The sequence below is a fragment of the Balearica regulorum genome, chromosome 12 (assembly GCF_011004875.1).
Source record: "Balearica regulorum gibbericeps isolate bBalReg1 chromosome 12, bBalReg1.pri, whole genome shotgun sequence".
In the NCBI taxonomy this organism is placed as follows: Eukaryota; Metazoa; Chordata; class Aves; order Gruiformes; family Gruidae; genus Balearica; species Balearica regulorum.
In genome coordinates, this window is record NC_046195.1 from 14,511,534 (window position 1) to 14,539,364 (window position 27,831).

The 27,831-nt window shown below is 39.1% G+C and overlaps 1 protein-coding gene across 6 annotated transcripts in view; it reads right to left on the reverse strand.

The window, feature by feature from the left end:
* Positions 1 to 1,750: 1,750 nt before the first annotated feature.
* Positions 1,751 to 27,831, reverse strand: part of ZFAND6 (zinc finger AN1-type containing 6) — a 37,796-nt gene continuing 11,715 nt past the window's right edge. For 4 of the 6 annotated variants that reach the window (XM_075764997.1, XM_075764998.1, XM_075765001.1 and 1 more), the window contains 5 exons: positions 13,843 to 14,013; positions 12,517 to 12,628; positions 10,254 to 10,354; positions 3,317 to 3,430; positions 1,751 to 2,707 (listed from right to left, as the gene is read on the reverse strand). In XM_075764997.1, coding sequence (XP_075621112.1) covers positions 2,559 to 2,707; positions 3,317 to 3,430; positions 10,254 to 10,354; positions 12,517 to 12,628; positions 13,843 to 13,993 — 627 coding nt within the window. In that variant the 5' untranslated portion in view covers positions 13,994 to 14,013 and the 3' untranslated portion in view covers positions 1,751 to 2,558. Of the gene's footprint in view, positions 2,708 to 2,789; positions 2,837 to 3,316; positions 3,431 to 10,253; positions 10,355 to 12,516; positions 12,629 to 13,842; positions 14,014 to 27,831 lie in introns of all 6 variants that reach the window. The other 2 variants (XM_075765002.1, XM_075765003.1) reach the window with 1 other exon arrangement.

Below are 27,831 nucleotides of genomic sequence, written 5' to 3' on the forward strand. Positions count from 1 at the left end.
TTGCTTTGACAGCAATACGTGCAGAAGCGGAATTACCCGGTGCTATCCGCCACAGCCCTGCACGGAAAGCTTCCTCTTGGCATGGCCACGTCTCCTACTGTATCATTGAGGGCCAAAAGAGCTGTTGCTTTATAACGGGTGGTGGTAAAGGGAGCATGTGAATTCCCAAGGCAGTCACTTTCCTAATTCCTTTTTTTTCTGGGACACCAGAAAATACAAACAGGACTGGTTTTCCCCCCCATTGTGAAATCTTCAGTGTCTCCTCTACTTGGCCACAAGTACCACTGTCAGATGAAAGGCAGGCTGGAGGGGAGGGCATGTAGGGGACAGAAAAGGACACTTCTAGGAAAAGGACGAGAGAGAGCTCAGAAACATGGAAGAGGGAGGAGTCAAACTGCGAAGAGAAGGATTAGAGAATAGGGAAGTAGCAGAAAAAAAGAAAGCAAACTGAGAAACGCCCACAAAAGATGACGCTGCTGCTCTTCCACACTGTGCTGTGTAAGAGGAAGTTCAGCAAATGCTCTGAGGAAATACAGGATCTTTGACCCATAAAAAGGGAGACCATTACCGAAACTTGCCAGAAAGAGTTATTTATTCCCTCCCTTACTATAAAAAAAACCATGTGCGCTTCATAGATTGTGGTTAAGCCATTTTTGCAAGCACAAGATACTTCATTTATTACTGGGTCTTGCAGATTACTTTCCATAGCTATCTGACAGAAAAAGCTCCTTCTGCTGCATAGTGTTTATATGCTAAATGTAGTGCTTTATCTACTAATTGCCAGCCATAGCTTTTAAAGAGCATTCAGAATTTTAAAGGATGTAGCCAGCTTTGATTAAAAATTTAACATTTTAAATAAAGGCATGCAATCTCATTTATTTCACAAATGCTTGAAAGCAGTAGCAAGTCACCCAGTGAAATTTCAACTGCAGATCAGTACCATCTGGAGAGGAATTAGTTCTACTTTAGTGTACTGTTCAGTGTGGTGATAAGCAGCACTGAAGTTACCATGGTACTACATAAACCACTCAGCCTTTGCATTATATGGACGACCAGGGTGGTTGAATGGTTGAGGCAGACTCTGACCTGACAAGATAGGCACTCTTAATTAAAAGAAAGTTACTGAGCACCCTTACAAGACAATAAAAGAATAATTCTTCCCACCCCCAAACAGGGATCACGTACAAGCCCGTAGATCAGCTAAGGAGCACATGGGAGGTGGTTGTGGCAGCGTTCAACGTTGAAGTCTACAGATTTCAGACCTCAGAAATAAGGACATCTCACTGGAGAAACTGTCTCAAGAACCATCCTCTCACCTAACTTCAAGGAAGCCTGTGCAGTGCTGTGTCAGATACTGGATCACAAACCCCACAGCAGTGTTTCCTAGAACCAGAATCACACGCACAGAGGCACAGCCTGCTCACATCTGTTTTACCCCTAGGCCTGCCCCCAGCTGAAGTATGTTGTCACAAGTGACCCCAACTCCTGCACAAGTGACACACGCAGGAAGCACAGAGAACTCCTTGGGCAGAATGTATCAATGCACAATGTAGAACGCTTCTGGAAACTGTAGCCTCTCTGATAATTACAGGTGAAAAGGTAAACATAAATCGTAAGTTAGCTGGCATTGGGATATAGACGGTCTCTGTGAATGCACATGCTGTAAGTAAAGGAACCACCAATGAAAGGTCCCCATGAAAATAAAGCAAGAGAAATCCAAGTTACAGATGCTAGTGACAGCCACAGGGGCTCCAATTTTTTTAAATTTTATTTAATCAAAGTTAAGACGTGGATAAACATAAATACAGCACAGGTACTTCAGATCATTCTTCATATTCGTGTACAGACAGACTGATGGATGTAATCCCAATGAAACCTGCAGTCAATGAAGTGCATACAGCCTTCCCCCCACGCACACAAAAACAAAAACCAATTTAAAAAAAAACAAAAACAAAAAACCACGCAGACAATCTCAGCACACACTCTCGTTACAAATGATTCATACATAAATAGGTAGAGGGTGCAAACAAGCTAATATGCGAACATGTATAACCTCTCGTTAATGGGAAAAAAACCAGAAGCAGCCATAATGATTAAAATACATTCAGTTACTGATAACTAGTTGTGCCATACAAGGCATTATCAAAAAAAGGAAATTGTGCTGCAGAGAAAAGCTATATACAACAAGAAAATAAACTGCAAAGTTAACGCATGCATGTTTTATCCTGGAAAAGCACAGCCCTCCAATATTTTCTCCACGTTTGTTATAAAAGCCCTCTGCACTCAACTAAAATTAAAATGATCTTAAAGGATAATACTTGTAAAGTTTACTTAAGTCTTCAGCCACAGAAAATTGCAATGAAAAATAAATGTTCAGAGTCATTTTCAAAACAAAAAAAAAACAAAAAACAAAAAGATCTATTAATCTGATGACATGCATGATTAAAAGGTCTAGGCAAGATACACTGCTCTACATTCCTGATGACTAAGGAAAAAAGCTCAAGTCAATTTAATCTGCAGATGGTCAGAGGATTTTGTATTCCAGCAGAAGCAGCAGTTCAGATCTTCTGGATCTTTTCCCCAACAACTACAGGATTCTCTTTTCTGATTTTCTCAGCAGCATCGGCTTTGTAATTGTAAGAGCAACTGTGTACATCTGAATAACGGTGCATACCACAATACACGTTTCCACACCGACACTCAAACCCTGTGGATAGAAATATTAGCTTAGATATTTCAACATTCCTAATTATACTGGTTTGTTTTAAATCCTGAATGTGTTCACTCACTAGCAATAAATCTCAGTCACCAGTGTCAATCAGCCAAAGAGCCTCTGCTGCAGAAAGCATAAGAATCACAAATAATACACTTAAGTAATTACAGTAAGATTTGACTTGACCATTCCTTCCTATCACATGGTACACTAACACAAAAACACATTCCTGGAGATGACCTGCTCTTTTTCTTTGTATATGAATCTTCACCCCACAGAACTCAAGTTTTCTTGGGCCTTTCACTGAACCACTGCAAAGGTGGTTAGTGAACAGCAGCAAACTATCATCCAATTCCTCAGCTAAGCACATTTCCAAAGGGAAGTATTTGGAATTATGCATTTCACTTAAAGACAGGAAGTTGAAAAACAAAATAATACGTGAATGACTAAATCTAGCAAGAGACAAGCTGAAAGCAGCTTTGGCCAAGTTTTATTTCAAATCAACATCAAGATGACCATGCCCCATTTTCCCCTTAAGAGAAGAACCTTTCCAAGGTCCAAAGCCTAAACAAATCTAAGAAAAGTGAAATCAGAATTTCTTACCAGTAAGTCCAACCTTCTTCCTGCACATGAAACAACGATTCTTTTTCTGTTTTGGTTTGTCAAGTGACTTGTCTTGTTCTTCAGGTGTAGGCTCTGCGTTCTCTGACACTGAAGCTAATATTAAAACAGTTAATAAGAACAATGGGAAAAAAAAAGTCTGTCTCTCCCTTTCCTCTGTTTTAAGTTATTCTAAAGCCCACGTTGCAAATTTAGGTTCTGGGGTTAGCCACTTTGCTGTGGCTTCCACGTCAGAAGTGGAATGGATTCTCAGTAGTGGTACTGCAACTCCCTCCTTCCAGACTTTCAATCTAATTTAAGGAGAGAATGCGCTGAATGCTCAAAGTTCACAATACAAAAATATCATCATGAAACAAAATAATAAAAAGTTAGGTTTAAGAGTAAGATTCAGTGCTGTCAGATTTGGGAAGAGAATCCAAACACCAAGTGTTTCCCCATCAGAGTTACTAGTCTGGTTCCTAAAATCCGCTTGTAAGAAGCATCATATTTGTTGCAATCAGTTGAGTAAAACACTCCCTTTCAAATACTGAATCAATGTTATTTTTGCTGAAAGTTGCAGTACTAAGGCCACACAAAATGCAGTGTTTCAGAACAATCTCTACCACTATGATGCTTCTGCTCTTGCACACCTGGAAAAAGCCTACACGAGGGCTAGTCACTACCTGGGGTGAGACACCACTAGTTGAAGATACATAGACTTACAGGGAGGGAGTACGCTACCCTGAAACCCAGAAGGAAGCAGGTAAATACCTCATTTTAAAGACACTTTTGCTAAGACAACTTTCAACCTACTTTACTATTCTCACACATCTGAAAGGGATAGGTTACAGGTTGTGTAGGAGAACATAAAGAAGTAGTGGTAGTATTTGCCTGACCCAGGTAAAAATAGAAATTGGCTCGCTTTCCTCAAGTATTTGCACATTCCTTACATTACAGAACAGAAATAGAAACCAAAAAACCCAACTTAATTTCAAGAAGGGCTAAGAGCCAATCTCTGCCTACCAGCCACTGCTAGATCACAGCGGGACAAGTCTCCAGTGAGTACGGTACACAGAAGCCAGGAGTATTTGCGGCAAAGACCGAAAGCAAGCTCCAGCCGGGAGGAGTGGCAACGGAAGCAGAGCTAGAACCAATGCTGTAAAGAAGGGAATACAACAGCAAGCCCAGACGTTTGTCAGGGAGAAAGCTGCAGGCATCTCTGTGCAGCTGGACTTTTGTTAGGCAGAGACTGTCAGATGCAGTTCTGTGCTAGTTCTATGCCAGCCGACTGCTATACTGCACAACAATTCTGGTGGAGTTTTTTTCCTGTGCTGCTATTCTGAAGATTTTTTTTTTTTTTAAAGGAAAGGGCACTTTGCACTTTTGCAATATATCAAAACACCATAGTCTATCAAGCAACATCAATGGGGAGCAAAATACCTGACCACCACCAAAGACTTTGCCCAAGTAGACAGTATATTGCAAAGGTTAATCTAGCTGAGATACACTGTTATACATTGTTTATTAAATCCTTTAAAAATCACCATCTATGTTAGAAGCAGAGCTTTTCTTTGTCCTGAATTTGTAAGAATTGATAGTTTGCAAAAAAGGTTCAATGGCTTTGAATGGCTGTTAAAGGGCACATTTCTGAGTAGACAGATAATATCCAAAGGTTTGCAAGATAAGAATAAAAAACAGTAAGGATTAAAAGATGTAAGGTAAGTACCACAAGTGGTAACACTGCAAATGTTCATTCGAATAAGTCTTATACAGAACAGACATTGCAGTGGTTACTAATTCATTAAGAAAGCTTCATTGCATGAATTTGCTTTTAGCAGGTGACATTCTCAAGTTTGTATTTCCTGTTGTAGCAAAATCCAGTTACCTCAATGTAAGTTTTGCTACAAGCCTCTGCAACTATTAGCTGAATTTTGGAAAAACTGGCACTGTTCCCTGCATAACAAGGCTCTCCAATACACACACGCTTTGATTTTCTTTGTGCGTATGGCTCTCGCATTAAAAAGGTTTAAAAATATTTAAGGGATGCGGTTCACTGTAGAACTGAGTGGGAAGATTCTTCTGCTGCCACAAGTCACTTTGCATCTACCGTAGTAACCATAAATTTTAGACCTCAATTTGCTTTGGCATAGAAGCCAGAGATTTGACTCAAAATCCTCTACAATAATCATGAATCCCCTAACCACTGAGCCACCTTCAGATGACAAAGTGCCGGTGTTTAGAGTTCAGTCTATAAGCTAGCTGTGACACAGGCAATCGAAAAAAGCCAGGTAAAATGCAGTACCATCCAGCTTGGAGCTCGCAGGAAACATGTTGCAGCCACTCCCATACTTTGTCTGGATTCCAGGATGCTGCTGCCTGCTTTGCTTGAACCAACTCCCTCCCTTCCCCCAGCCCGGCCGTTAGCTAGAGTACAGAAGCACTGGCAGCACCAGTACAAGCTGCCAACTAACCAAAAAGGAATAAAACATGAGCGCACACTCATTTTTCTGGAGCTGACAAGTTGAGCTGGCCGCTAGAAGTTCCCAGTTTTACAGAGCATGTTCTTAGCTGATCAAAACAAGCAGAGCCTGGATTTCCTCCTAAAGGCAGAAGCTTTTGCTACAGCTTTGCTCGTGCCAACTCTGCTTGAACTTGGCGTGCTCTGACTGACCCTGAAAACAGCACCCATGAGATAAAGACACTCCAGACCTTGCATCCCTGCAGGCACACCACAGAACTCTGTGCATTTGCTGTAAGACTCCCAACACCTCATCTGTTCTCTCCTCTCTCACTACGGTGGATGTTTTATGTTTATTGCCCCTGTATTACCAGACAGAGCTTCTCAAAGAAAAAGGTTCCTCATTCCCACAGGAAGAGTGCGAACAGCTACGTCTACCTCTGAAGTGCATCTGACCAGACCTAGGAAGAAGAATACATGCTCCTCCAGAGGAATGAAATGTGCAGTTAATCCTAAACAGAAGATCACTACTTCCTAACATTTTAATACTAAATTGAAGTAATCAGCCTAAAATACACTGCTTCAGTGTTAGGAAGAGGCAAATTAAATAAGAGCACACTTACCTACAGAATCTAGTTTTAAATCTTTCTCACAAATGTTTCTTCCCTCCCTGGAGCGTTCATTCAGTAAATCAGGATATCCTACATTATTTTCTATGCTTGTATCGTGATCATACTTTACCTCTGAGCCCCTGGTACTGTCACAAAAATCTAAAGTATCCATCAATTGCTTTTTAGTTTTGTCTAGTGAGCTAGACCTGATAAGGTCCACTGAAGTTGATGCCATTAGTTCAACAGCATTCACCTTAGATCCAGGTTATCACCACGTAAAATTCTGTAGCAATTTAATTGTTTTAATATTGTGAGGGTTTTTAACTTACTCAGCAATGACTGAATTTTTAAACTGTTTTACCTCACAAAAATCCTAGATGAGTGCAAAACCAGGTGGGTTCATTAGAAGTCATGCACTTTTGAGCTAGTTAGCTAAATCTTACTTACTATTTTGAAGAATCAAAATACTAACCACATCACATTACACAACTGATTGCATTTTGCAATGCTAATATATGGACCTCTCCAATTCAGCAATGAGTTCCCAAAATCAGAGCAGCTGTTTTGATTCTCTGAATCTTTTTCAGCCTCAGAGAGGCTAAAAGCTCACCATTATACTTTTAGCCCTATGTTCTTGAGTTACAAGAGCTCCATAACTTATGTGGTAGAGTGTTCCTGCCTTCCATGACAAGTTCCATTTACCTTTAAAACCCTCCCTGAAATATAAAGCATGAATCCTAACCTGGATGGTTTTACAGTCATTAATCCTAAAGAAGCGAAGCACCTCTTCACCCACGTGCAGGCTTGCTGGGAGGCAGTACTGTTAATCTCCTGGCTAGCAAATAAGGAATCCTGACTGGCTAATCCTAACAGGGCTGTAACGTCGGCCAAAAGGTACAACAGCCCATGAGGCAACCTAAAATGATGCTCAAAACAGAAGCAAGCTGCTACAAAAGCTGGATTGTACCTTAATGCATTTCATTTTAGGGCATCATTAATATGTTCATGATATTTAAGAACATTAAACTTCAAAATAATATCTATTAGCCACTACCTAGTGTCTGGGCTTTTTGCAGTGTTCAGAACCTACAAGCATTATGATACAATCACTAGATGTAAAATCTAGATTTATTAACATATTCTATAGTTTTCCTCTATTTCTTTTGCAATGCATAAATCCAAAGAACACAAGTCTGAACTGCTCTTTGGGATTTTTATCCTTTTGTTAGTTTTAGCTTGTCTGCAAACAGCAAGGACTGTGTGCACGCAGCTCAAGTCTCATTTATCTGTCTGCTTTAAAAAATAATAATAGTAATCTAAGAAAGCCTAACTACTCACCCAATCTCTCATTCATTGTTATTGTAGCCTAGTAAATGTTGTTAAATGGCAAATTAAGGGGACCTGAACTACATACAACTACAATAGACCAACTTATTATACAAGTAGCATAAAGCAATTTGCTCTAGAACAGACATTCCAACGAAGCAAGATTTTTATCAGAATAATACTGAACAAATGACCAAAGCAGACATAATTACTTTTTTCCTCCCCTACGTCAACATAGGTAGCATTATAAACTCTTCAGTCTGGCACCAACAATCACAGTTCTGTGACTTTTTTCTTCAAATGCTACAAAGCCAGACAATACTAAATAACCTTGATTCACACATTTCTATGACATCCATGTCAGCAGCCTAAAATTAAAATTCTGAATCATGTGGAGAAACAAAAAAAAACCCAAACCCCACACTTTAGGATGCAGAATTGTGACATCAATTCAATGAAATCCACTTAGCATCCATTATAAGCTGCTTTCTTTACAAACTTACAGTTTCAAAGCAAAATACTTTAAAACTGGAAACACTAAATTTCCTGTGATTTTCAGCTAAGGGGTAGCACAGAAGCAACTCATCAGGAAATGAGGCTGACCCTGCCACAGTGAGTTATAAATAGGGATTGTAATTTAGAACTGCAATTACGTGGTGGTGGTGTTCTTAGTTTAGAAATCACTGTGGTACAAAGAAAGGACACAGCTGAGTACTCTAAACACCTGATATAGGTTGATCCTTGACACGTATACTGTAAAAGGTGAATACACCCCTGAAATCAAAGCTTCTAGTTGAGAAACCTAGCTTATCTTCTCACAGGGAGAATTAGCTGTAGAGGTAAAGAATTAGAAGTAGCTTGAATTTATCTGAATGGGTAAGAAGAGAAACGTTCCTCTGAAAACTTGCTGGGAAAAGTCTTTTCACAGGCCCAAGTAACCTCACAGTACAAGCATCAAGACAGAGCAGTAGGAAGCTCAGCTTAAAGAAGTTGCCTTTATATTCTCTGATATATGCCACATCTATATCAGCATAAACCTGCAGTGCAGTATTCACGTGCTTGACTGAGGTGTTCTACTTCTGAGGTTCCCAGAAAGGGATGTACCTGCATGGGATCTGGGTTACAGCTAGCACACAGCACATCCCTGGTTCCCCATAGTGCAGAAGAGGGATGAAAGTAGAACCGTATCTGTACTACTCTCAGGCATATCAACTCAAAATCTAGCTTGCAAACCTATCTCTGCTGTGCAAATACATAGAACTTAAGCAGCATAAGCCTTTTCAGCACTTGCGCTTCTCTCAACCTGGGTAAGGTCTGACATCATTGATCAGTACTAAGAACATGCCTTATGTGCACGTATTCTCAAAACTGAGACAACAAGAGCTGTCAGCTCCAGGAAACAAACTAAATGGCAGGTATTAGAACATATGTCTAGAATATATCTTTTTAAGAGTAAATCTTTTCTCTGAGTTTTACAGCTACTGTTTGTGTGACTGAGGAGGTGACCTTACTCAGCGCAGTAGCTAAATAATGACTCTTCTATTCCACCCTACAAACAGGGAGAGCTGAGGTTTAGAAAAGTATCTGAAAAGCAGAACTTTGATACCAGAGGTACAATGAAAGAACTTGTATTTAGCATCTTAAAGTGGAATTACATGTTCTATCTGTGGAAAACCCAAACTCCTATATTTAAAGTAGTCTACAGAAACATAACTCTACCCAGTAAAGCCTTAGCTGTGTCAGCAGAACTAAAGGCAGAATTCTTACTGACTTACCTTTAAATACCTTTTATAATGTCTACGGATTACAAGTCTGAGCAAATTTTGTATACTATCTGGCATTTTTGCACTTTCCTAAGAAATACTATTAAAAACTCTTTAGTTTTAAGCTCTGCAAGCCTGCGCATAAAAAGAAAAAAAATATCAAAGAAAAAACCTTTACATTGTACCAGCAATACAGATTTTAGGCCAATATAGTTAAGATCACTCAGCCATTTCCCTTCAAGCAACCAGAGTCTGTAGTTTTGTAATTTCATATTTGATAAAGTAAATTTCAGTGGGTCAAAATATTACACCACTACAGTTCATAGGTGAAAGGTTCTTTTCTAGGTGTTTCATGTTTATATAAGAATAGTGTTAGTATCTTGTAATAGCTATGTCATAACACCCTCCATCACAAATATGCTCATAAACTTCTGTGCCATTTGCTGAAAATGACTACTCTGAGAAGTAACAGATACTCAAAACTCTCACATGTAATAGCTGTGGCATAAAGACTGAACAGCAGATTGATTTATGATGTGCATTTCCAACCCCGATTAACACATTTGTTATGACAGATACTGAAATTGACAGTTAAACAATAAGAGTTTTCAGTTTAAGACGTGCCTTTTAAGAAAAGAAAGTTTATCCTTGGTTTTGCCTTCTGATTTCATAGAATATCTGAGTTTGAGAATAAACCATTTCTTGAACAGGTGTATATTAAGAACAGTCAAAGTTTTAAGAATGTTATTCCTAAGTTCTGTCTCTAAAAACTAGGCACCAACCTTGCAAATCTTGTGTCTCAGGTATTGTTTTGTCCACAGCCGTACTATCCGGTTGGGATGATGCTACGGATTCTGTTAAAAGTGACTGACTTGACACAGGGCTGGGGGACAAAAAAAGAAGTTACGATTTTTATGAGGCACGTCCATGTTCTATAGAGCATTCCTGAAAGACAGGCAGAGTACATCCTGAGGAAAGAGCATGCCAAAAACTTCTCACTGTGAAGTTGTTTCTGTAACCAATTAAAAATGTCGCAGTGTCTAAGAATACTGGACAATTTGAATTGATGAAAAAGTTAAACATTTTTGCATTCATATTGAATGCAATAAACCAGTTCATCTATAAAAAGAGGAAAAACAGTATTTTGGGGTGGTTTGGCATACCATCCTTCCACACAGAAGCAACAATGCAACATTCAATATACAAGGATTTTTATAACATAAGTCAGCGAGATAATTGTAGAGGAGCTACTTTTGGTGTTCTAGTGATACGAACAAGAAAATTGCAGCATGCCAATGTTTCCAGTAATAAAGCATCTGCAGCTGTACACAGAACCCCTTAGATTTTTGCAGTGTAAAGTGGTGCTGGCCAAACTTCCCAACCCTGTTAGCCATACTGCTAAAACCACGTAGTGGCTGAAAACTCAGATGCCCTGGACAGTTATGGGAGAGAGATTCGGTACCAGCAGTCACTTGCAGCCAAACTGCTCATTCAGCAGCTCTACTATGGAACAAGACAGAGCTGAAGTACCAAGTGAGAGGTAGCACTACCCCATTTGCCCAATTTGTTTTTCCCTTCCCATTTAGGGATTCACTCTTAATTCAATAAGCTGTATTATCCAGCAGCCCAGGAACCAGCAAAGCCCTACCAGTAGTCCATGATACAACCAGGGCATTGGAGTTGCAATGTTAATTCTCAAGAATTGCATGTAGGTCTTGAACTGCAGGTTTGGCCACCTACAAAAGGGCATTGCCAATTTACTAGGCATTTCCTCTGAGTATTGTAACTTTGAGGTATTACCAGAGACTGAAGCTGAATCCCTGCTTTTATTTTGGATAAAAGAACAAGTGACACTGATTTTTTTGAAGTGCAAGTCTAAGAGTAACCATCCACTCATTTCTCCTGCTACCAGTAATCAAGCCAGTGATCAAAGAGAGAGTTTTTTTCTCTTTCATGGTATTATAAAGGTTGTGTGAGAAAACAAACCCAAGGCGCTGTAATTGGTTCACCTCTGTGCATTGGCCTGGATGATTTTTTTTTTTAAAAACACATACCAGCAGAGTTGCATCAGGGTAAGATACCTATTTTCTACCCCAGTTAGAAATTCCAGAATGGAAAGACCAAATATAGCACCAAACATGGCACCTAGCACTCGGTTTATATGCAGGATCCTAGCATGAGATAACACCTCCTATAAAAAACTAAGGAGCAGAAAACAGCCTGAACAGAATCAGCCAACAATAACTGATGAAATCACCCTTGGCCTGTGTTTTACTACATTCTGATTTTTAAAGGAAAGTCAGAATGAATACTGCAAGTTAGCTTCCATAGTATACCACAGTAACACTTTTCACTCCAAAAAAATTTCCAAAGCACTTCAGTCACTGTTGGTTGTTGTGTCATGCTAAATTGAAATGCAGTCACTGAATATAAACAAATATTTAGCTTTTACAAATGGAGAGCACTTAGTAAGTCTGAGTGAGTTACAAGAGGACATTATGTCTCCTTGAATAATCCAGTTGGAAATTACTCGTTTAATAAGAAATCAGTTCAGTAGCACAACTTGTACTAAGATTCAGCTATCTTTCCCCTGTTCTAGTAAGCTCCACTTTTCATGATAAAACTAGTTTGTTAACACATTATCATACATTTATTTATGAGAGCTCCAGTCAGCAGCTTTCTACCATTTTACAAAATCCTCAAATTTTTAAGATGGGAAGAGCTTTCCTTTGGTAAATGTGCAAGCAAGTGCATGTTGTGGAATCAGAAGACTAGCCAGACAAATCTCTGTAGAGCAGCATGAAGCTGGCAATGCTCCTATTTGAAGCTAAATTCTAAAGATGAATTTGCATTTGAATGGAAGATGTAGCTAACAGATCAGCTACTATTTACTGTGAGATCCCATGCTTTAAAGTTAGCAGTTAAACCTTACAGTTTTCCTAATCGAGGTTCTAGCATTTAATTAAGCAGCATCAGCACACTTCATTTAATCATTTTGATACAGATTTTTACATAAAAACACAGTAACAGACAGAAAAAGCTTACCTTGGCTGCATAGATGGAGTAGATGTAGAATCTAAAGTTGACTGAGTTTCCTGGGCGCTGCCTTCTGTGCACTGAACCGGTAAGGACTCAGTTATACTACTGACAGAAGTTGCTGGAAGGAAGACACTAATGTAAAAAATGTGTTACACTACTTCCTGGGATTACACAAGTTATACAATGCAATTATTCTTCGACCCTCATGACACCAGCCAGGAAAGTAATTGAATCTCAACCTATATCATAGTGTAACATAATTTTACAAAAAGTATTTATGTTTGGCCACATTTTGATCACGTTCCAGCCCCAGGCCCCTAGAAGTTACAAAGCACAAGATTTTGAATCTGGAGCTTTAAAATAGTTACTGTTTTCTGCTAATTAAAGCATCTACAAACAGCTTTCTCAGCATAAACTGCAGTATTCTGACATGGTAAGTTTGGTTTTTGTTGAAAAAACAAAAATGGATCTGTGAGAAACAGTAGTGTAGCATCCTAATGCCAACTTAGGATCCATTTTTAAGTTGTAGAATCCAGATCCCCAGATTTCAATGGAAGCTATTGCTTCAATTTTAAAAGTCAAGTTAAAAGGGAAGTGTTCAAAAGTGCATTATGAGATTCCTTGCTGTCAGTATGCAGCCAAGCCAGAAGAGACATTTCAGAAGCTCCACAGAAGCACTCCCTAACTCTCCTTCCCCCCAACAAAACATACTGAAGTTGAAAACATCAGGGTGAACAGAGCAGAGAAAGGGTTCGTCTTTCTGAGGGCACTACCATTAATTTAAGGGAGGAAGAACCCTCAAGCTTTTTCTAGAGAACGAATGTAGGAAGACAGCACTTGTTTCAACGGGAAATCTGCTTTGTAGGACAGACCATAGTACATGGGGCACTGGGCCAAAAAGAACAAAAAGTATCTCTATCTGAAGTTAGGAGAAATTAACCTGTAGACATTTAAGAATAATCTTTCAGCATCAGGCTGCAGAAATTAAGTATCTACATTTTAAATGCCTTTCACAAACATTCCCCAAGCTAAATGTTATCTCTACTGTCAGTAATTTCATGAAAAATATGTTGGTATAGTATTTTTCTGCATTTTCGTATCTTAAAATTGGAAAGAGATTAACACAAAAAGTATTAGGAAGAGTCTACTTCTGAGCACAATAGTCACAGCACGATTATATTATGACCATTTCATCCAAGTTCGTTCGCATAAGGTAAGACGGTTGGCACTAATGCTCCTATACTTTTAGTATTTGTTTGTGATCAGGAAGCAAGGCGCTGTCTACTGTGTCATTCCGAGTTGTTCAAACACAGGTACGTTAGCGTTACTTACCAGGAGGGCTAATTCTACCATTACTGTTCTGCCTTTGAAGATGTTCTTTGTAGCACACTGAACACATGCCATTTGTACGAGGATTCCCATAAAATCCGCAACCAGTGGAACAAAGCATAGGCACTTGGCTACGGTTAGTTTCTTGAGCCATTTTCCCTTCTTCTACAAAACCTGAAATTGAGACATACAAACCAGTATGTATTTAGAGGCCTGAGAAAACCCTTCTTTTGCAGTTGACATTTGAAAATCTGGAATTTCCTATAGCTCAACAAAAAGACTTTCTAGAAAAGATGCCTGTTAACTCAATGCCCTTACCTAAAAGGTCTATAAAGTCCATCCAATGATACAAATACAGCCATACGTATGCTTTGCATGATCCATGCATACAGACCCTTCCAACCCCACCATTTTATGGTCAGTATACAGCCCATAAAGAAAAGTGATTTTAAAAAATATTGGAAGCCTTACTGCTTCTAGCAGCAAGTTATGGGTAGGGAGGGGGACACCTACACTAACTCTTCTTGAAACTTCAACACCCAATACTGTGAATGAGAACTATAAAATGAAAGACAAGCATGGTAACATGCTTACTTACTGCATAATAATTATAATTAACAGTCACATGAATTCACAAGTTACTATTTAGTCACCATGTCCTTAGTGAAGGACAACACAATTGCTTACCACAAAACCTGTATTATGATTTTTTACATGCAAAAAGAAAATCATCCTTTTCAGTCAAAAATATTAGATGAGGCATATATACCTCCTATATATCAATTTTGTGTGAAAATATACTAAAAATGAGAAATGAGAGAAATATCAAGGCAATTCATAAAACATCCTTAGATTTAGTGTTCATAAACACTGTACATTTTTTTGTCCCTAGGTCGTAAGGAGCTGTAAACCTTATTAATACAAGAAAATTACAGCAAACGGCCATTTTCAACAATGTTCTGATCCTCCTAACAATTCTCAGTGGTCTAACTTGTAAATCAGTTATTGACATCTATCACTCAGTGAGATAAAGTAATTTTCTTTTTTTGCCCTCCCTCTCCCTTTTTTGTTTCAGTTTTGAAAGAAAAATAACTTCCTCATTAAGAAATTAAGTATCTCAAGGTATTATTTCATTCAAGATCAACTGAGGTCTACCATTTTACACTTTTTGGTGAAAAATTAGGCTGAAGCATGGATAAATTTAATTCTTGCAAGTCAAATCAAAGATAAGCAATATTACTGGAAAAAAATAATCTTTCAAGTAACATCAGTATATATTGCAAAAGCAAAGAAAATAAAATCCAGAGGGGAAGGGGTTTCAAGATATTTGAATACATCACCAAGTGCCAAGTTATAAAACTAGATTAAACCTCAGTAAGAAGTACACCAGGGTAAAAAGATTTTGTTTTACGTAAGATGTATTTGAAGTCAAATCAAAATAACAGGAGACTCCTTTGTATTTTAGACAAATATCCTCTCACACCCATGTCCATTGCATTTTGTTTTTATTTCCCTAAAGCACATGAAATTGATACCTCAAAAGCAAACCTGTAGGTTGCAAAGCTAACAGCAACACAGAAACACTAGTCAAGATTGCTGTGAACAGAAGAAAGGTACGCTAAGGATGAGAAAGTATTCAAGATACAAGACAAGGAAGATATACAGGCAGGAAGACGAAAAAAATATCTCTGATAGTATCTTATTTGGCTTCAACATGCAATTAAGCTTATTTCAGCTGTTTGACTGCACTCCCCCACCCCAATATAGACACATTTACTTTCCACGTACAAAGCCCCCATTGACCTCAAACGACAGCTAAATTTGATTTTGCTGAAGTACTGTACTTGTAGCTGAAAGAGCACTTTCATTCCTGCCTTTCTCCAGACAGCCCTTTAGAATGAAACTGCAAGTAGCACATGTGGGAATTCAATTCTTATGCTGGGCCCAACATCCAGCAAAGCCATTTCAGGAGAATGTAAATGAACATGAGTTTTCTGTGCTTTGGTAACACAAACCAATTTAAAGATGAAACCTTACGCAAGTCACTTTTGGCACAGAACATTTAAGATTGAAAGACTAATTAAAAAACCTTCACTGGACAGAATATTTCAAGGGCTAATATAGATTCAATATCACAATACAAGTATTAATCCTTTTAGACAGCAGCACATTAAAAGAACCCTACCACACTAACTTTCAAATTTACCATGATTTCCTTTGTTCAACAGTTAGCTTCAAGCAGCACACAGGAACTCAATAAGAGCACCAGTTACTGCTAATTTTCTTATTCCTCAACACAACCATTGCTGAAGGGACCAGGTGCTAATGCAATCACAGCATAACAATTTCTAACATGGACGTAAAAAAAAGTCTGCTCCAATTCAATAAACAAATTGTGAAAGGTGCACAAAGATGCCCAGAAGAAAAACAAGAAAAGCTGGACTGAATTCCAGCTAAGCCAGTTCAAGTTCATTAACCAGCGGATCCTGCCACCAGCCAAAGCACAAGCCACTGGCATGAGGCTCCAGAACACTTAAATCTCCAAGGGGAAGTGCCACGGATTCTTCTGAAGAATTTTAATAAAAGCCACAGGAAGCGGAAAATCCTTCATTGGTTGCTAGTATTTGGGGAATAAAATGGAGAAGGGATAGGATCAAACTGATGCAGTGTTATGAAGTCAAATGAGAAAGAAGTTGAACCAATACAATACCTCATTGCATTCAGGAGGGGGAGAACTGCATACACTCCCCCACACCAGTGCTCAGTTAGACCCTCACTGACTGACCCAATTAGTTCCCTGATCCAGAAGGAAGGAAAAAACAACCCCTCCATCACCACCATTGCAAGTTTTCTGACATGTGACAGGGGAGGACAACACACATTTTAACAGCCTGTAGGCTGCTGAGATGGCTGAACTGTTCTATCTGAACCCTAAAGCCACAGAATGCCAAACCAGTACAATAAGCTCTTGCTCCACAGCTTCTCACTCCCTCTCCTGTGCTGTTCCCTCCCTCTCACATACACTGAAATGAATCAAGGAAGTGATCAAACTTAGAAATTAGTTTTAACATAGACTGGTTTCCGAGCTTGTGGTTGACACGTGTGCTGTTTGAGCACAAGAGGGGATCTAGCTGAAGACACATGTAGAACCAATTGTTTCAGCACAAGAGCGGCCTTAAAGCATTAGGAGAACCACTAGCCAAAACCAGGTAATGAAAATAAGGGACTAGAGATCCAAGTGCTGGCAGTTCCTGCCACTGCACTTCAGACGTGCCTCAAACAGCCACAAGCAGAGCAGCAAGACTCTGTCCCCATCTCAGCAAACATGAACAGCGAGAGATCATTGAACAGATGTTTTGGAGGGGGAGGGAAGACCTCCCCCCACCCTAGTTCTTGGCTCAGCTTCAGATGATTTTTGTTTCAGAACTGCCCATAATTCTTCATGCAGGAAGATCTACAGTATTGCTGAGCCCAACCATCACATAAGCCAGTAATGGCAGGCTGTCAGTGAAATTGCAGCCTTGGAAGCACTGTGAAAGGGCTGAGCCTTTCTCTCTTAGCCCCAGCCCCTGCTGCATGCCCCCGCCTCTTCCTAAAGTCAGATCAGCTCATCCATCTGATGGAAAAACAGGAATATTTATTCTGGTGGACTGGAGAGCTTGCTGATCTGACAGAAGACCAACTCTAGACAACTGACACACAGTGCAAAGGAAGTGACAAGACTAAGAATAGGACAACCCTTTTTAGGGGCAGCTAGCTCTTGCTGAGCCTACCATACAACAAATCCCAAGTGCATACCCTATCCATAGTTTCAAAACTGGTCTTCAAGCTTGGCTTCAGTACAAAACTTGAAGAAACTTCATAACTGAAGTGACAACAAGGTCTTAGGATCAACATGGCTACATATATGTCTTGTTTGGTTTGACGTGTCACAAAACAAACATGGAGCTTGGAAAACTGCTGGAAACACCTCTAAGCTCTGCCTGTTCCCCCCTGAGCTGTGCTTGCAGAACATTCAGAGGGTCATCCCATCACTTTGAATGCAGAATTGATTAATCTTAAAGAAAAAAACCCAAATTATTTACAGTACATTAAGCATGTTCCCTGCTTCACTTTACACTACAGTTGTATAACCAGTTGTACAAGCACTAAGGAAAAGGAAACATACTAGAGGGAAGGGCAAGAGCCTTAAACCACCTCCCTCAATGCAACCTCAGAACATTCACTTTGTTGAAGATTATGGAATAAATGGCCTCTCTTATTACCTAAAAATTGCTAAGCTTAAGCTGCAATTACATCTGATAATTTTCAAAAATATTTATTGTCACCAGAAGCATGGTAGCACACAGCTCTGCAGGCCAAGTCCCTTCCCTCTCTTCCTATGAATTTGGTGCTTAAAGTCTACCCCTTCCTGTTACTCCTGTTGTACACAACTTCACACATCTATAAGGCCTGCTTACTGCTGCTGCTACAGGTCCCCCCTCATCGGTGCACATCATCAGGGAGTAAGTTATTCTCCGTACCAAGCAACAACCACAATAAATCATATAAAGGACATTCCCAATTATGAAATGTATATAGAGCTGAAGCTGTGGAAATGCTAACGCAGGGTAAGTCTTTTGGACATCAGGTTCTCTGTGAAAAGAGCTGCCTCTTCCAATACTCTGCAAAACAAGTAGCAAAATACTTGTGTATATCCCTTCCCCACAGAACAGATACCAGTCTTTTTTTCTCCCTCCTCCTACTTTTCCTTTTAATTAAAATGTTTATATGCTACCAGTTTCAAATAACTGATACCCTAGCTTTATAGGCTTCAAATGTTAATCAGTAAGATCAGAGAGAGCAGCATTTAGCAGGATTAAACGCACAAGGTTTAGGAATAATCTCTTCCCCTCCGCTTCAAAAAGAAAAAAACAACCAAAAAACCCAACAATTCACACACAGAAGCCAGCTTCTCTTCATCTGTCTTCCCCAAAGAAAAAGGTCTCTTGAATTTTAGTTGTCCTCATACTTCAAGTTGTGGTAGGGAAAGCGAGCAGACCCTCACATCCACTCCCCCAACTGAAGTACAGTCCTGTCTTCTGCAAACACTCCTAAAATTCATGACTGGTATGAGAAGGATCCCTCCCAAATGCTAACACTGAAGCAGAGGAGACCACCCAAATAGCATTCTGCTTCAGCTGCAGTACCAAGCCAGACACAGTTTCAACCATACTTGATGCCAGCTTTGAAAATGCTTCTCAAAGAGAAAGCAGAGCATTTAGTGTAAGCTACAGTCTTCACTGTCAAAGATCAACCGATAGATTTCAGCTGACACCTCAAAGGATGAATCCAATTTTTAACAAATGATTAAAAATATTCCCATCACCTTTGTAACAAAGCAGTTCAGCACTAATTTAAGTAGCACCAGTACTAATGGTCATTTTCCCCTTGTGTTAATGAAGCAAGGAAGAAACTTCAAAAATTGTAGTTTGTGCTGCTTAAAAATATAAAGCTTCATCCCAGGCAAAAATAAAAGCAAGATATGAAGTTGTGTTGACAAACATACATTTCATTTTACAGCATGTACTGGTACAGATATCTGATACCACTTGTATCACCATATGAAAAGGCATGTTGGTATAAAAAACAATAAACAAAAAATTGGAAATGCATTCCTCTACAGGCTTATCAAAACAAATGGCAAATAAAGGCCTAAGAAAAGACCTCTGTTGAATCTTGCTGCAGAAGTTACCAAAGCAGCAACTACGTTCAAGGATAGTGCTTCATAGAAGAATTTACAGAGACACAGCTCCTCAGGTGTCCTGCTGGAAGCAGGATACTGCGCAGGGTATAAAGCACTAGACTCACAAATTAATAGAAAGTTACAGAACAGTCCTGTTTTCATTCCATCGCTCACTTCCAAAAGACCCCAATTTACATTCACTGAGCAGTCACTTGTAGCTGCTTTAACGCATTACCATGTCCTGGCAACTTGCTATGGAGCCAAGAACTGTCAGATCTGAATAGGGGCCTCACAGCCACTACAGTTCAGCCCAGCTTGCTGGTTGCAGTCATTTCATCTCCAGCTCACCCTGGCTAAAACACTACAGCTGGTTCAGATTTGCCAGCGTAGCTACATGTGTAGTTACACTCTGACCCAGTTTCATCAGAATGCTTTGAGTTAAAAGTGAATATGGTTTAGGCCCAACTATGCGAGCAGATCTGTAAGGGCTCTGACCTCTTTGTTACTGGAGCAGCAGAACACACAGCTGCTGCATTTTTCAAAACACAGGAGTTATCCAACTTCCTCAGCACCAAGAGAATCCATGCATTTTAAAGCTTTCAATGCATTCCAGTAGGCCTCCAGTTTTCTTCCTGCTCACAACTAAATACAGTTTTAAGTTGCAATTTGAACTGCTGAAGTAGAATTTATATAATGACTTAATATCAAAACCACAATATTCAAACTAGTGACCAAAGACTTACATAAGATGTTCTCTCAACTCACTTGACAAGTCATCCAATATCTACAGTCTATTCCTGTTGAACAGCTTTTTATTTTTGTTTCATGAATAGACTTATTTTAGACTAAAATCAAGCACTTCAATATTAGACACTCCTAGGAGAAACTTTACAAAAAGATAGAGAGAGTTACAGAAGTCTTTTCTTCACTTCTAAGCAATCAGCAAGTTTAAATCCTTCAGTACAAGAATAACAAATAACTCAAATGTGGACCCTCAAGAAAGCTACATTCCCTGTACAGTATGAATCCCAGATTTAATAGGGAAGAAAGACTGAAAAAAAAAAATCACACTGGTGGGGAAAAAAAGCCACACATACGAGAGAAACTGCAATCTCAGAAGTGGCAGATGGACAGAAAAGAGTTCAGATCTTTGGAAGGGAAGACACATTAGCAACTTTCATAACTCATCTAAGCCAGAATATCATACTACCAATGTTACATCATTATACAACCCAGGAACACTTGGTATAGACAAAGCCTCTAGTGTTAAAGCACGTATATTGCTCAACTACAGCTGTCTGCTCTTGTACTCAAGGTTACATGAGGAACAAGAGAACATTTCACTACAACCTCTTCACTTTTACTAGGCAAGAACAAAGACATACAGATTCTATACTGGTATCAAGAAGATCACAGATAATAAGGATTCAGCTTTCTATGCTTGTCTGCATACACTATTAATAGATGTTACTTTGAAACTGTAATTACTAATTGTGGCCACGTTCAACCTTTGCAAAGTACGGATTACTAGAACCAAAGATTAACTGCTGTAAAACAGGGTACCTCAGAAACTCTCATTCATCTCATGCAAATGCGTCACATTACTTGCAGTGACCATTTGAAGTCTACAAACAAAACCCAGAAGTATAAGCAAGTTTTTCTTATTTAATTTCCAAACTTTTTAGTATAGCCATCATACAAAAAAAGGGAGGGGGGCGCGATTCCATGAAGTTCACTACTCTACTGAAGATTAATCCTAAAAAAATAATGAGCAATTTAACAGGTACATTTTATTGTCTAGTAGGAGAAATCATGTTTTGTTTATGTGGGATTTCAAAGAGGCAGGGTACAGACAAAAGGAGTTTCATGAAAGTGTTGGAATTCCAGAAAGCTGCCACACAGAGCTATCAGCTTTCACTATGGGATGGTTGGGTTTTTTGCAGGACTGACCACTACTTTGTACTGGAGCATCTGGTAACTGCTGCAGCACCTAAAAGACTAAATGCAGCACTCTGTATACAGCCTTCAAGAATTTTCCCCCTATTTATCACATATTTCAGTTTGAGCCTAAAGCAGCAAAATACAACTCAAGATGCCAAGGATTACCACTGTTAGTACATTTAAGCATGTACATTTGGACTACTAAGTTGTTCACAACTAACACTGCAGCACCACCAGAATTAGGCCCTTGCATATGACAGTATCTAAACTTTTTGGAATTGAAAAAACCATCATTTTTAGTCTTCAAAAACTTAATAGCCTCTTATTTGCTTCTTATTCCCCAGCATCACAATACATTTGTAGGGAACCCCAGTTAATCCAGGAAACTCCAGCCCAAAGAAGTACATAGATGCTTTCAGAAAGAGCACCACTAGCATGTTCTAAGTTTCCACCTCTTCAGTGATGACTACCAGAAAATCTGAGCTGACAAAGCTGCCTTTTTGGAGAGGTCAACTTGAATGCAAGTGGAAAAAAAAAAAAAAACTAAACCAAAACCCACACACACCACAAAAGCCAAGGTTCTAAGGTTCAAGAGAAGAAACAGCAAATAACCCTTGGAGCTGAACACGCTTGTTTACAGCAAGGCACAACAAGGACCTTCAATAAAGATAACTAGTTAAACATTAAAAGCACTGAGAACAACACTGTAACTATAGTTGTTCTGTACAAAGTAAAGAATTTCTGAGTGAATTACAGACCAAGAAAAGTGAACATGAGAAAACAGCATGTCACATGTTTCAGGAAGCTGTTTTTGTACTGGTATCTCTGGGAGAGTCAAGGTGAGACAAGTCCAAGAGGCATATCTGAGGAATGCAGAGAGGACACTGGCCAGCTGACCTACCAGCCATACTGTCCTACCCAAAGCACTGCGTGTCCATACACAAGCCAGAGGACAGACCAAAGCGTTTTTCTCCCAAAATGCGACATTGTACTTACTCAGTTTAGCCTAGCCAGCTCACTCAACACTTAAGGCTAGAGGCAGACAGGCTCAGCAGGTCCATTTTTGGAAGATGGCTGTCTCTATGACAAGACCGCCACAGAAACCTTACATGAAGTTACACTTATGATAGAACATGCAACTACTAATAGAAGAGCATACTTTTAGGTAGTGCTTGCTCTGGCATCTCTGCTCAATAAAAATTCAGGAGTTACACACATTAGAAAAATCAAACCATCTCAGTAATTGCTTGTCAGCAGTTTGCTACGTCAACTCGCACAAACCACAGTTTCCATCACATGTAGCTGAACTGGTGTTGAGCTAGGCTAGTTGCAGATACTGCTTGAGGAGCCCTCTGCTTTCCTCTAGAGTTTGTGCTATCTCATAACTGTACTTCAGCATTAAGGTGCCTAAGCCAAAGACTGCAGGAATCCTCAAGTTGCTCACCATATTTCTACACAGCCCTATAAATTTAGGGTTTACTTGAAATCTGACAGATTACTTATCTTTTGTAGACCATTTTAAAAGAAGATATTTCTACTCTGAAACAGGCAAGACAAGGGTACATTCTGCTTTCTTTGGAATCATATATTGAAGTCGGCCATTTCAGAAATTAGAGGTTGCGTAAAATTAGAATCAGGAGATTCTAAAGTTCTTTACATTCCCTTAAGATACCAGACCAAAGTTTAAGGGATGCAGAAGGAGGGCAACTCCATAAACTATCTTTGATGCTGTATTTTAAAACAGGTTTGGCTTTACAAACTGATGAAAAAATAAATCTGCAAGAAGGATTCAAACACTTACAAGATTACCCATATAATTACTGAAAGAATAGATATAGATTCAGTAATCGCTTCTTTTGAGCTTCAGTGAATAAGTAATCTTCCCTCAATACAGCATAAGTTTCACTTATTTTAAGCATATCAAACCCAGAAGAGATAAAAGCCGCTTTAACACAAGTTCCCAAAATAGACAGCTTCTTGTTAACAAAACACCTGTTGCTGAGAACCGACAGTAAGCACAAAATACATTATAATTTGTTTTTGTAAACAGCACTATGTAGAATTTTAATTAGCTTCTAATGCTACAGCTCTACGTGGGCCTAATGCTAAGGGAGGTCCTGCTCTAATATCAGGGTTCCTAGCTGTTAATAAATAAAACTATCATCATCATTTCTGGCTAGGGCATCTCGAATTCAACTTAACTTCCAAGAACATTGTGATTATCGTGCATGATGTCTTGCTCTATTTAGAATTATGCACTACGTCTAATTTAAGTGTTCAAAATTATACAATACCCTTACTGTGGTTTGATGGGGAACTCAACCTAAAGCTAAAGCCTGACCAAACAAAGAGGGTATTTAAGGACAAGTTTTCAGCAGAAGAGGTATAACTATGATGTTTCCCTGTGGCAAAGCTGCATTCTTCATCTTTTGCAATGCACTTAAATTTAGCCAAAGGACTCAAAGGTGCTACTTTATTTTAACTCTAATGCTATTCTAGGGGGTTTTGTTGTTGTTTTCTCCTTAATTATTTCAATCACTGGGGAAGCCAGGTTACATGATCCCAAACTGGGATGTCTAAGTACTAAAACCTATCATCCTGCACAAAGCACAGAAAAATACTATACAATTGATCAGCAGCCACCATGCTGGGCAACTGATATTTATCCATCACTTTAATATACTGTCAGGGTTCACTGAAGATACGAAAATACCAACTGGTCACACTATGAAGTTTTGCATCTTTCCTTAGTTTTCTCTCAACTATCACCTTATACTGCCTGAAACACTGCAAGGTGTAAATGTCCAAGTGCAAGCAATATACATGTATCCAATATATATTTATATACAATCAATGCAATGACTTCATGATGCAGGTAATTTGGGGCTTTAGGTACTTCTGTCACAGTGTTTCTGGGTCAGGAATTGCTTTATCTTAAAGACTTCATTCTTCAAAAGCTTGGACTGGTTCTTGTATCTGGTTTATGGTGCAGCTCTACAGCTCTGTGCCAGAAGAGTCAAGGTTAACAGTGTGCTGCAGCAGGAAGGTGGAACTACCTAGTTAGTATCAGAACTGAACTCTAAGGCATAGCCTCACTCATAGTACAAAGCCAAGGAAAAATGCATGCATCACTAAGAGGTCAGAGTAAAAATCGACACAAGGCAACTCTTTCTTAGCCTTATCCAAGATAGTGTCAGATTCATAAATAAAGGGTTAAGGAATGATCAGAAATTTGCGGAGCATAAGGCACTCTCCTTTCTGAAGATTTCCAAAACTAGACCACTTGCTCAGATGGAGAGGTCGTTACACTGTCTAGAAAAAGCTTAAAAACTACTGGAAGAAACTTGATTGAGGACAACTGGCATTCTTCCCACTGCCATTATGGAACAGAAAATAGGTTTGGGGTTTTTTTTATATTTCTTTCCTAAGCCCATACAGAACAGACTGCACATATTTCAGCTTCTCAACTGACGAGAAAGCCAGAGCTGACAGCTTTCGAGTAAAAGTCTGCATTGCAAACATTGTGCTTTAATCACTAGGGCATTCTTTTTACCTACTAACACTCCAGGTACAACTCTGTAAACTGCCTTTCTGATAACCAAGTTTGCTATTCATTCTGTTTTCAGACAAGATTGAGCTATGTGAGCATGCATTTCTAGTACAATGTCTCCCCCACTTACTGCCCAGAGCACTTAGATCAGCAAGTCAAGAGCACAATAGCCTATAAATAGCATGGCTGAATGCCACTGTCTCCCTATTTATTACGATGGTACCTTTGTACAGAGTTCTTTTTACAATTCTACATAGAAAAATACAGCCATAAATGGCTCTAAGGGAGGGACTTGTATCCAAAAGGGCAAAACTGTTAAGCAGTGCCATGGGATTCCCCCTTTTTCCTTAAGCCACATAAACAGAAATTTGCATTTTTAGAAGCATTTTGAACCATAACTCTTCAAGTACATTTGACTTCTCTTTTTATCCTTTTGCCATAGTGATTGTATTCTGCTAGAGAACAGATCGACACATGACAGAGTAACAGCACTTTCTAGAGAAAAGAAAATTCGTGATATAAAGGAGAAGTAGGCAAACACAGAAAACACAAGCCAGATCTTCAATTATTTTGCTTGGCATATTAAAGCCTGTATCACAGTTTAGAATAGACGAAGGGGGAACAAAATCTGCTCACAAAATACTGAGCCTCAACTGTCAGCAAGGTATGGTTTTCTATCATGATGCTTATTCCCTTCCATTCACAAACACAGCCCAATGGGGCTTCTACCAGGAAACAATGGAAAAAGGGCACAATATATTCCCTTTTATTACAGTATAAGGTCAGCAACAAGAGGGAGATCAGCAAAACCAATGCCCTTCAGCTTGGCCTAAAGACGCATTCACAGGCACCGCAGCTTCTGCGTTACACAAGTACTATGTTCTTGCTATGGCTTGAAAAAACAAAAGCTCAATGCCCTAATGCTGTCTCCCAGAAATCTCTTCTATCTCACACTCCTTTTGTGAGGATAAAAGAACCTACACTACTGTTGAAGAATATTTGTATCCCTTACATTAAAAAAAAAAATCACTAATTTTAACCCATAACCCTGGGTTTCAAGAGAAGACTTTCCCATTTTAATAACTAACTTGATGCTGCTTAAGTAACCCCAGCAACATTGCAAAGAGCATTTTACGCTGTACATGTCACCCTGCCTAAGTTCACCAGATAGAGCTATCAGGCCATACAAAGAAGTTTCAATAAATTCTTCATCTTGGGCCTTGACAGTCTGAGAAATTAGGGTGTCAGAGCTGCAGCAAGGACAGAGGTATTCCTCAACAGAGCAGACTGATATTTCAAGCATTCTGATTGTGCAGTGGGGGATATGAGGTAGCAGATAGAAGGATAAGTAGGTAGCAACTAATCAGGGATTTATTTATATACAGAATGACTAGGTATGAAGTTAAAACCATGGGTCACAGTCACATTATGACTTTGCAGAATAACAGGCTAATTCTTGCAGTAAGAGAGACCATAAGTAACAGTCAAAAGTTTCATAGACACTAAGTTAGAGAAAAGCAAATGCAAGAAGGCAACACCATCAACTGAGGACCAGAGTGTGAAATTTTTGCTGTTGTTTTCAAAAAAAATTTCTAAAGCCAGTCAATTAGTCCACTGCTATGCATAGGAATTTTAAATCGCAAAGCACTATGTCAACTTTGACTACACTTACTAGGAAGGCAAACAAAAAAATCATGCACAGCTGACAGGCCAGTCCACAACAAATCAAACACTCCTTGATCTCAGCACTAGTCTCAGCCCCTGCATGGTTTGTCACACTCAGCTGACACTTTGTTTGTTATGTAACTAATAATACACTTACCTTGACCTACTGTTACTAATGCTGCCTTCCTCCTCTCCCAGGATACTTTAAACAAACCCTATGAATACATGCCAAGATTCAAAACAATCTTATTGAGCAATTCTAAAGTCTATTCCCTAAAAAAGTTTGTTAAGTCCTTCCATATTGCCACAGTTTTGTTTTTTTTTCTTTTTTGCAAGTTAGTAATCAAATGTTTTGGTATCATAAAACACTAAAATAATTACTTTTCTAGTTACTTTTCCACCAGGACAATAACATTTGATAATTAATTCTAATTAATACCTACAAAATCACTTTATTCAAGGACTTTACACCAATATCCAACAGTATGTCATACATGATATCTGGATAACCCCAACATAAGAAGTCTGGTGAAATTCACTTAGAAAACTCTCCTGTATCAGCAACAAAAAGCTACCTTGTAAGCTTCTGACCTGATTCTGAAGGAGCTAGGCAGGAAGAACAATCTCCAAATGTTCCAGTTTAACACTCAAAACACAGCCACTCCTCTTGCCCCACCTTGAACAGAGAATCATAGAATAGTTTGGGTTGGAAGTGACCTTTAAAGGTCATCTAGTCCACCCCCCCCCGCAATGAGCAGGGACATCTTCAACTAGATCAGGTTGTTCAGAGCCCCATTCAACCTGACCTTGAATGTTTCCAGGGATGGAGCATCTACCACCTCTCTGGGCAACCCGTTCCAGTGTTTTACCACCCTCAGTGGTAAAAAAATTTCTTCCTTATATCTAGTCTAAATCTACCCTCTTTTAGTTTAAAACCATTACCCCTTGTCCTATTGCAACAGGCCCTGCTAAAAAGTTTTGATAATGGTGCAGATTCCAATGCAAGGTCATTCTGTTGCACAGAAAGCATTCTGCTACATAACACTACATTGCATTACAGGCCTTGATTCTATATGATGATTTTAGAAAAACATCTTAAAAATTCATATAG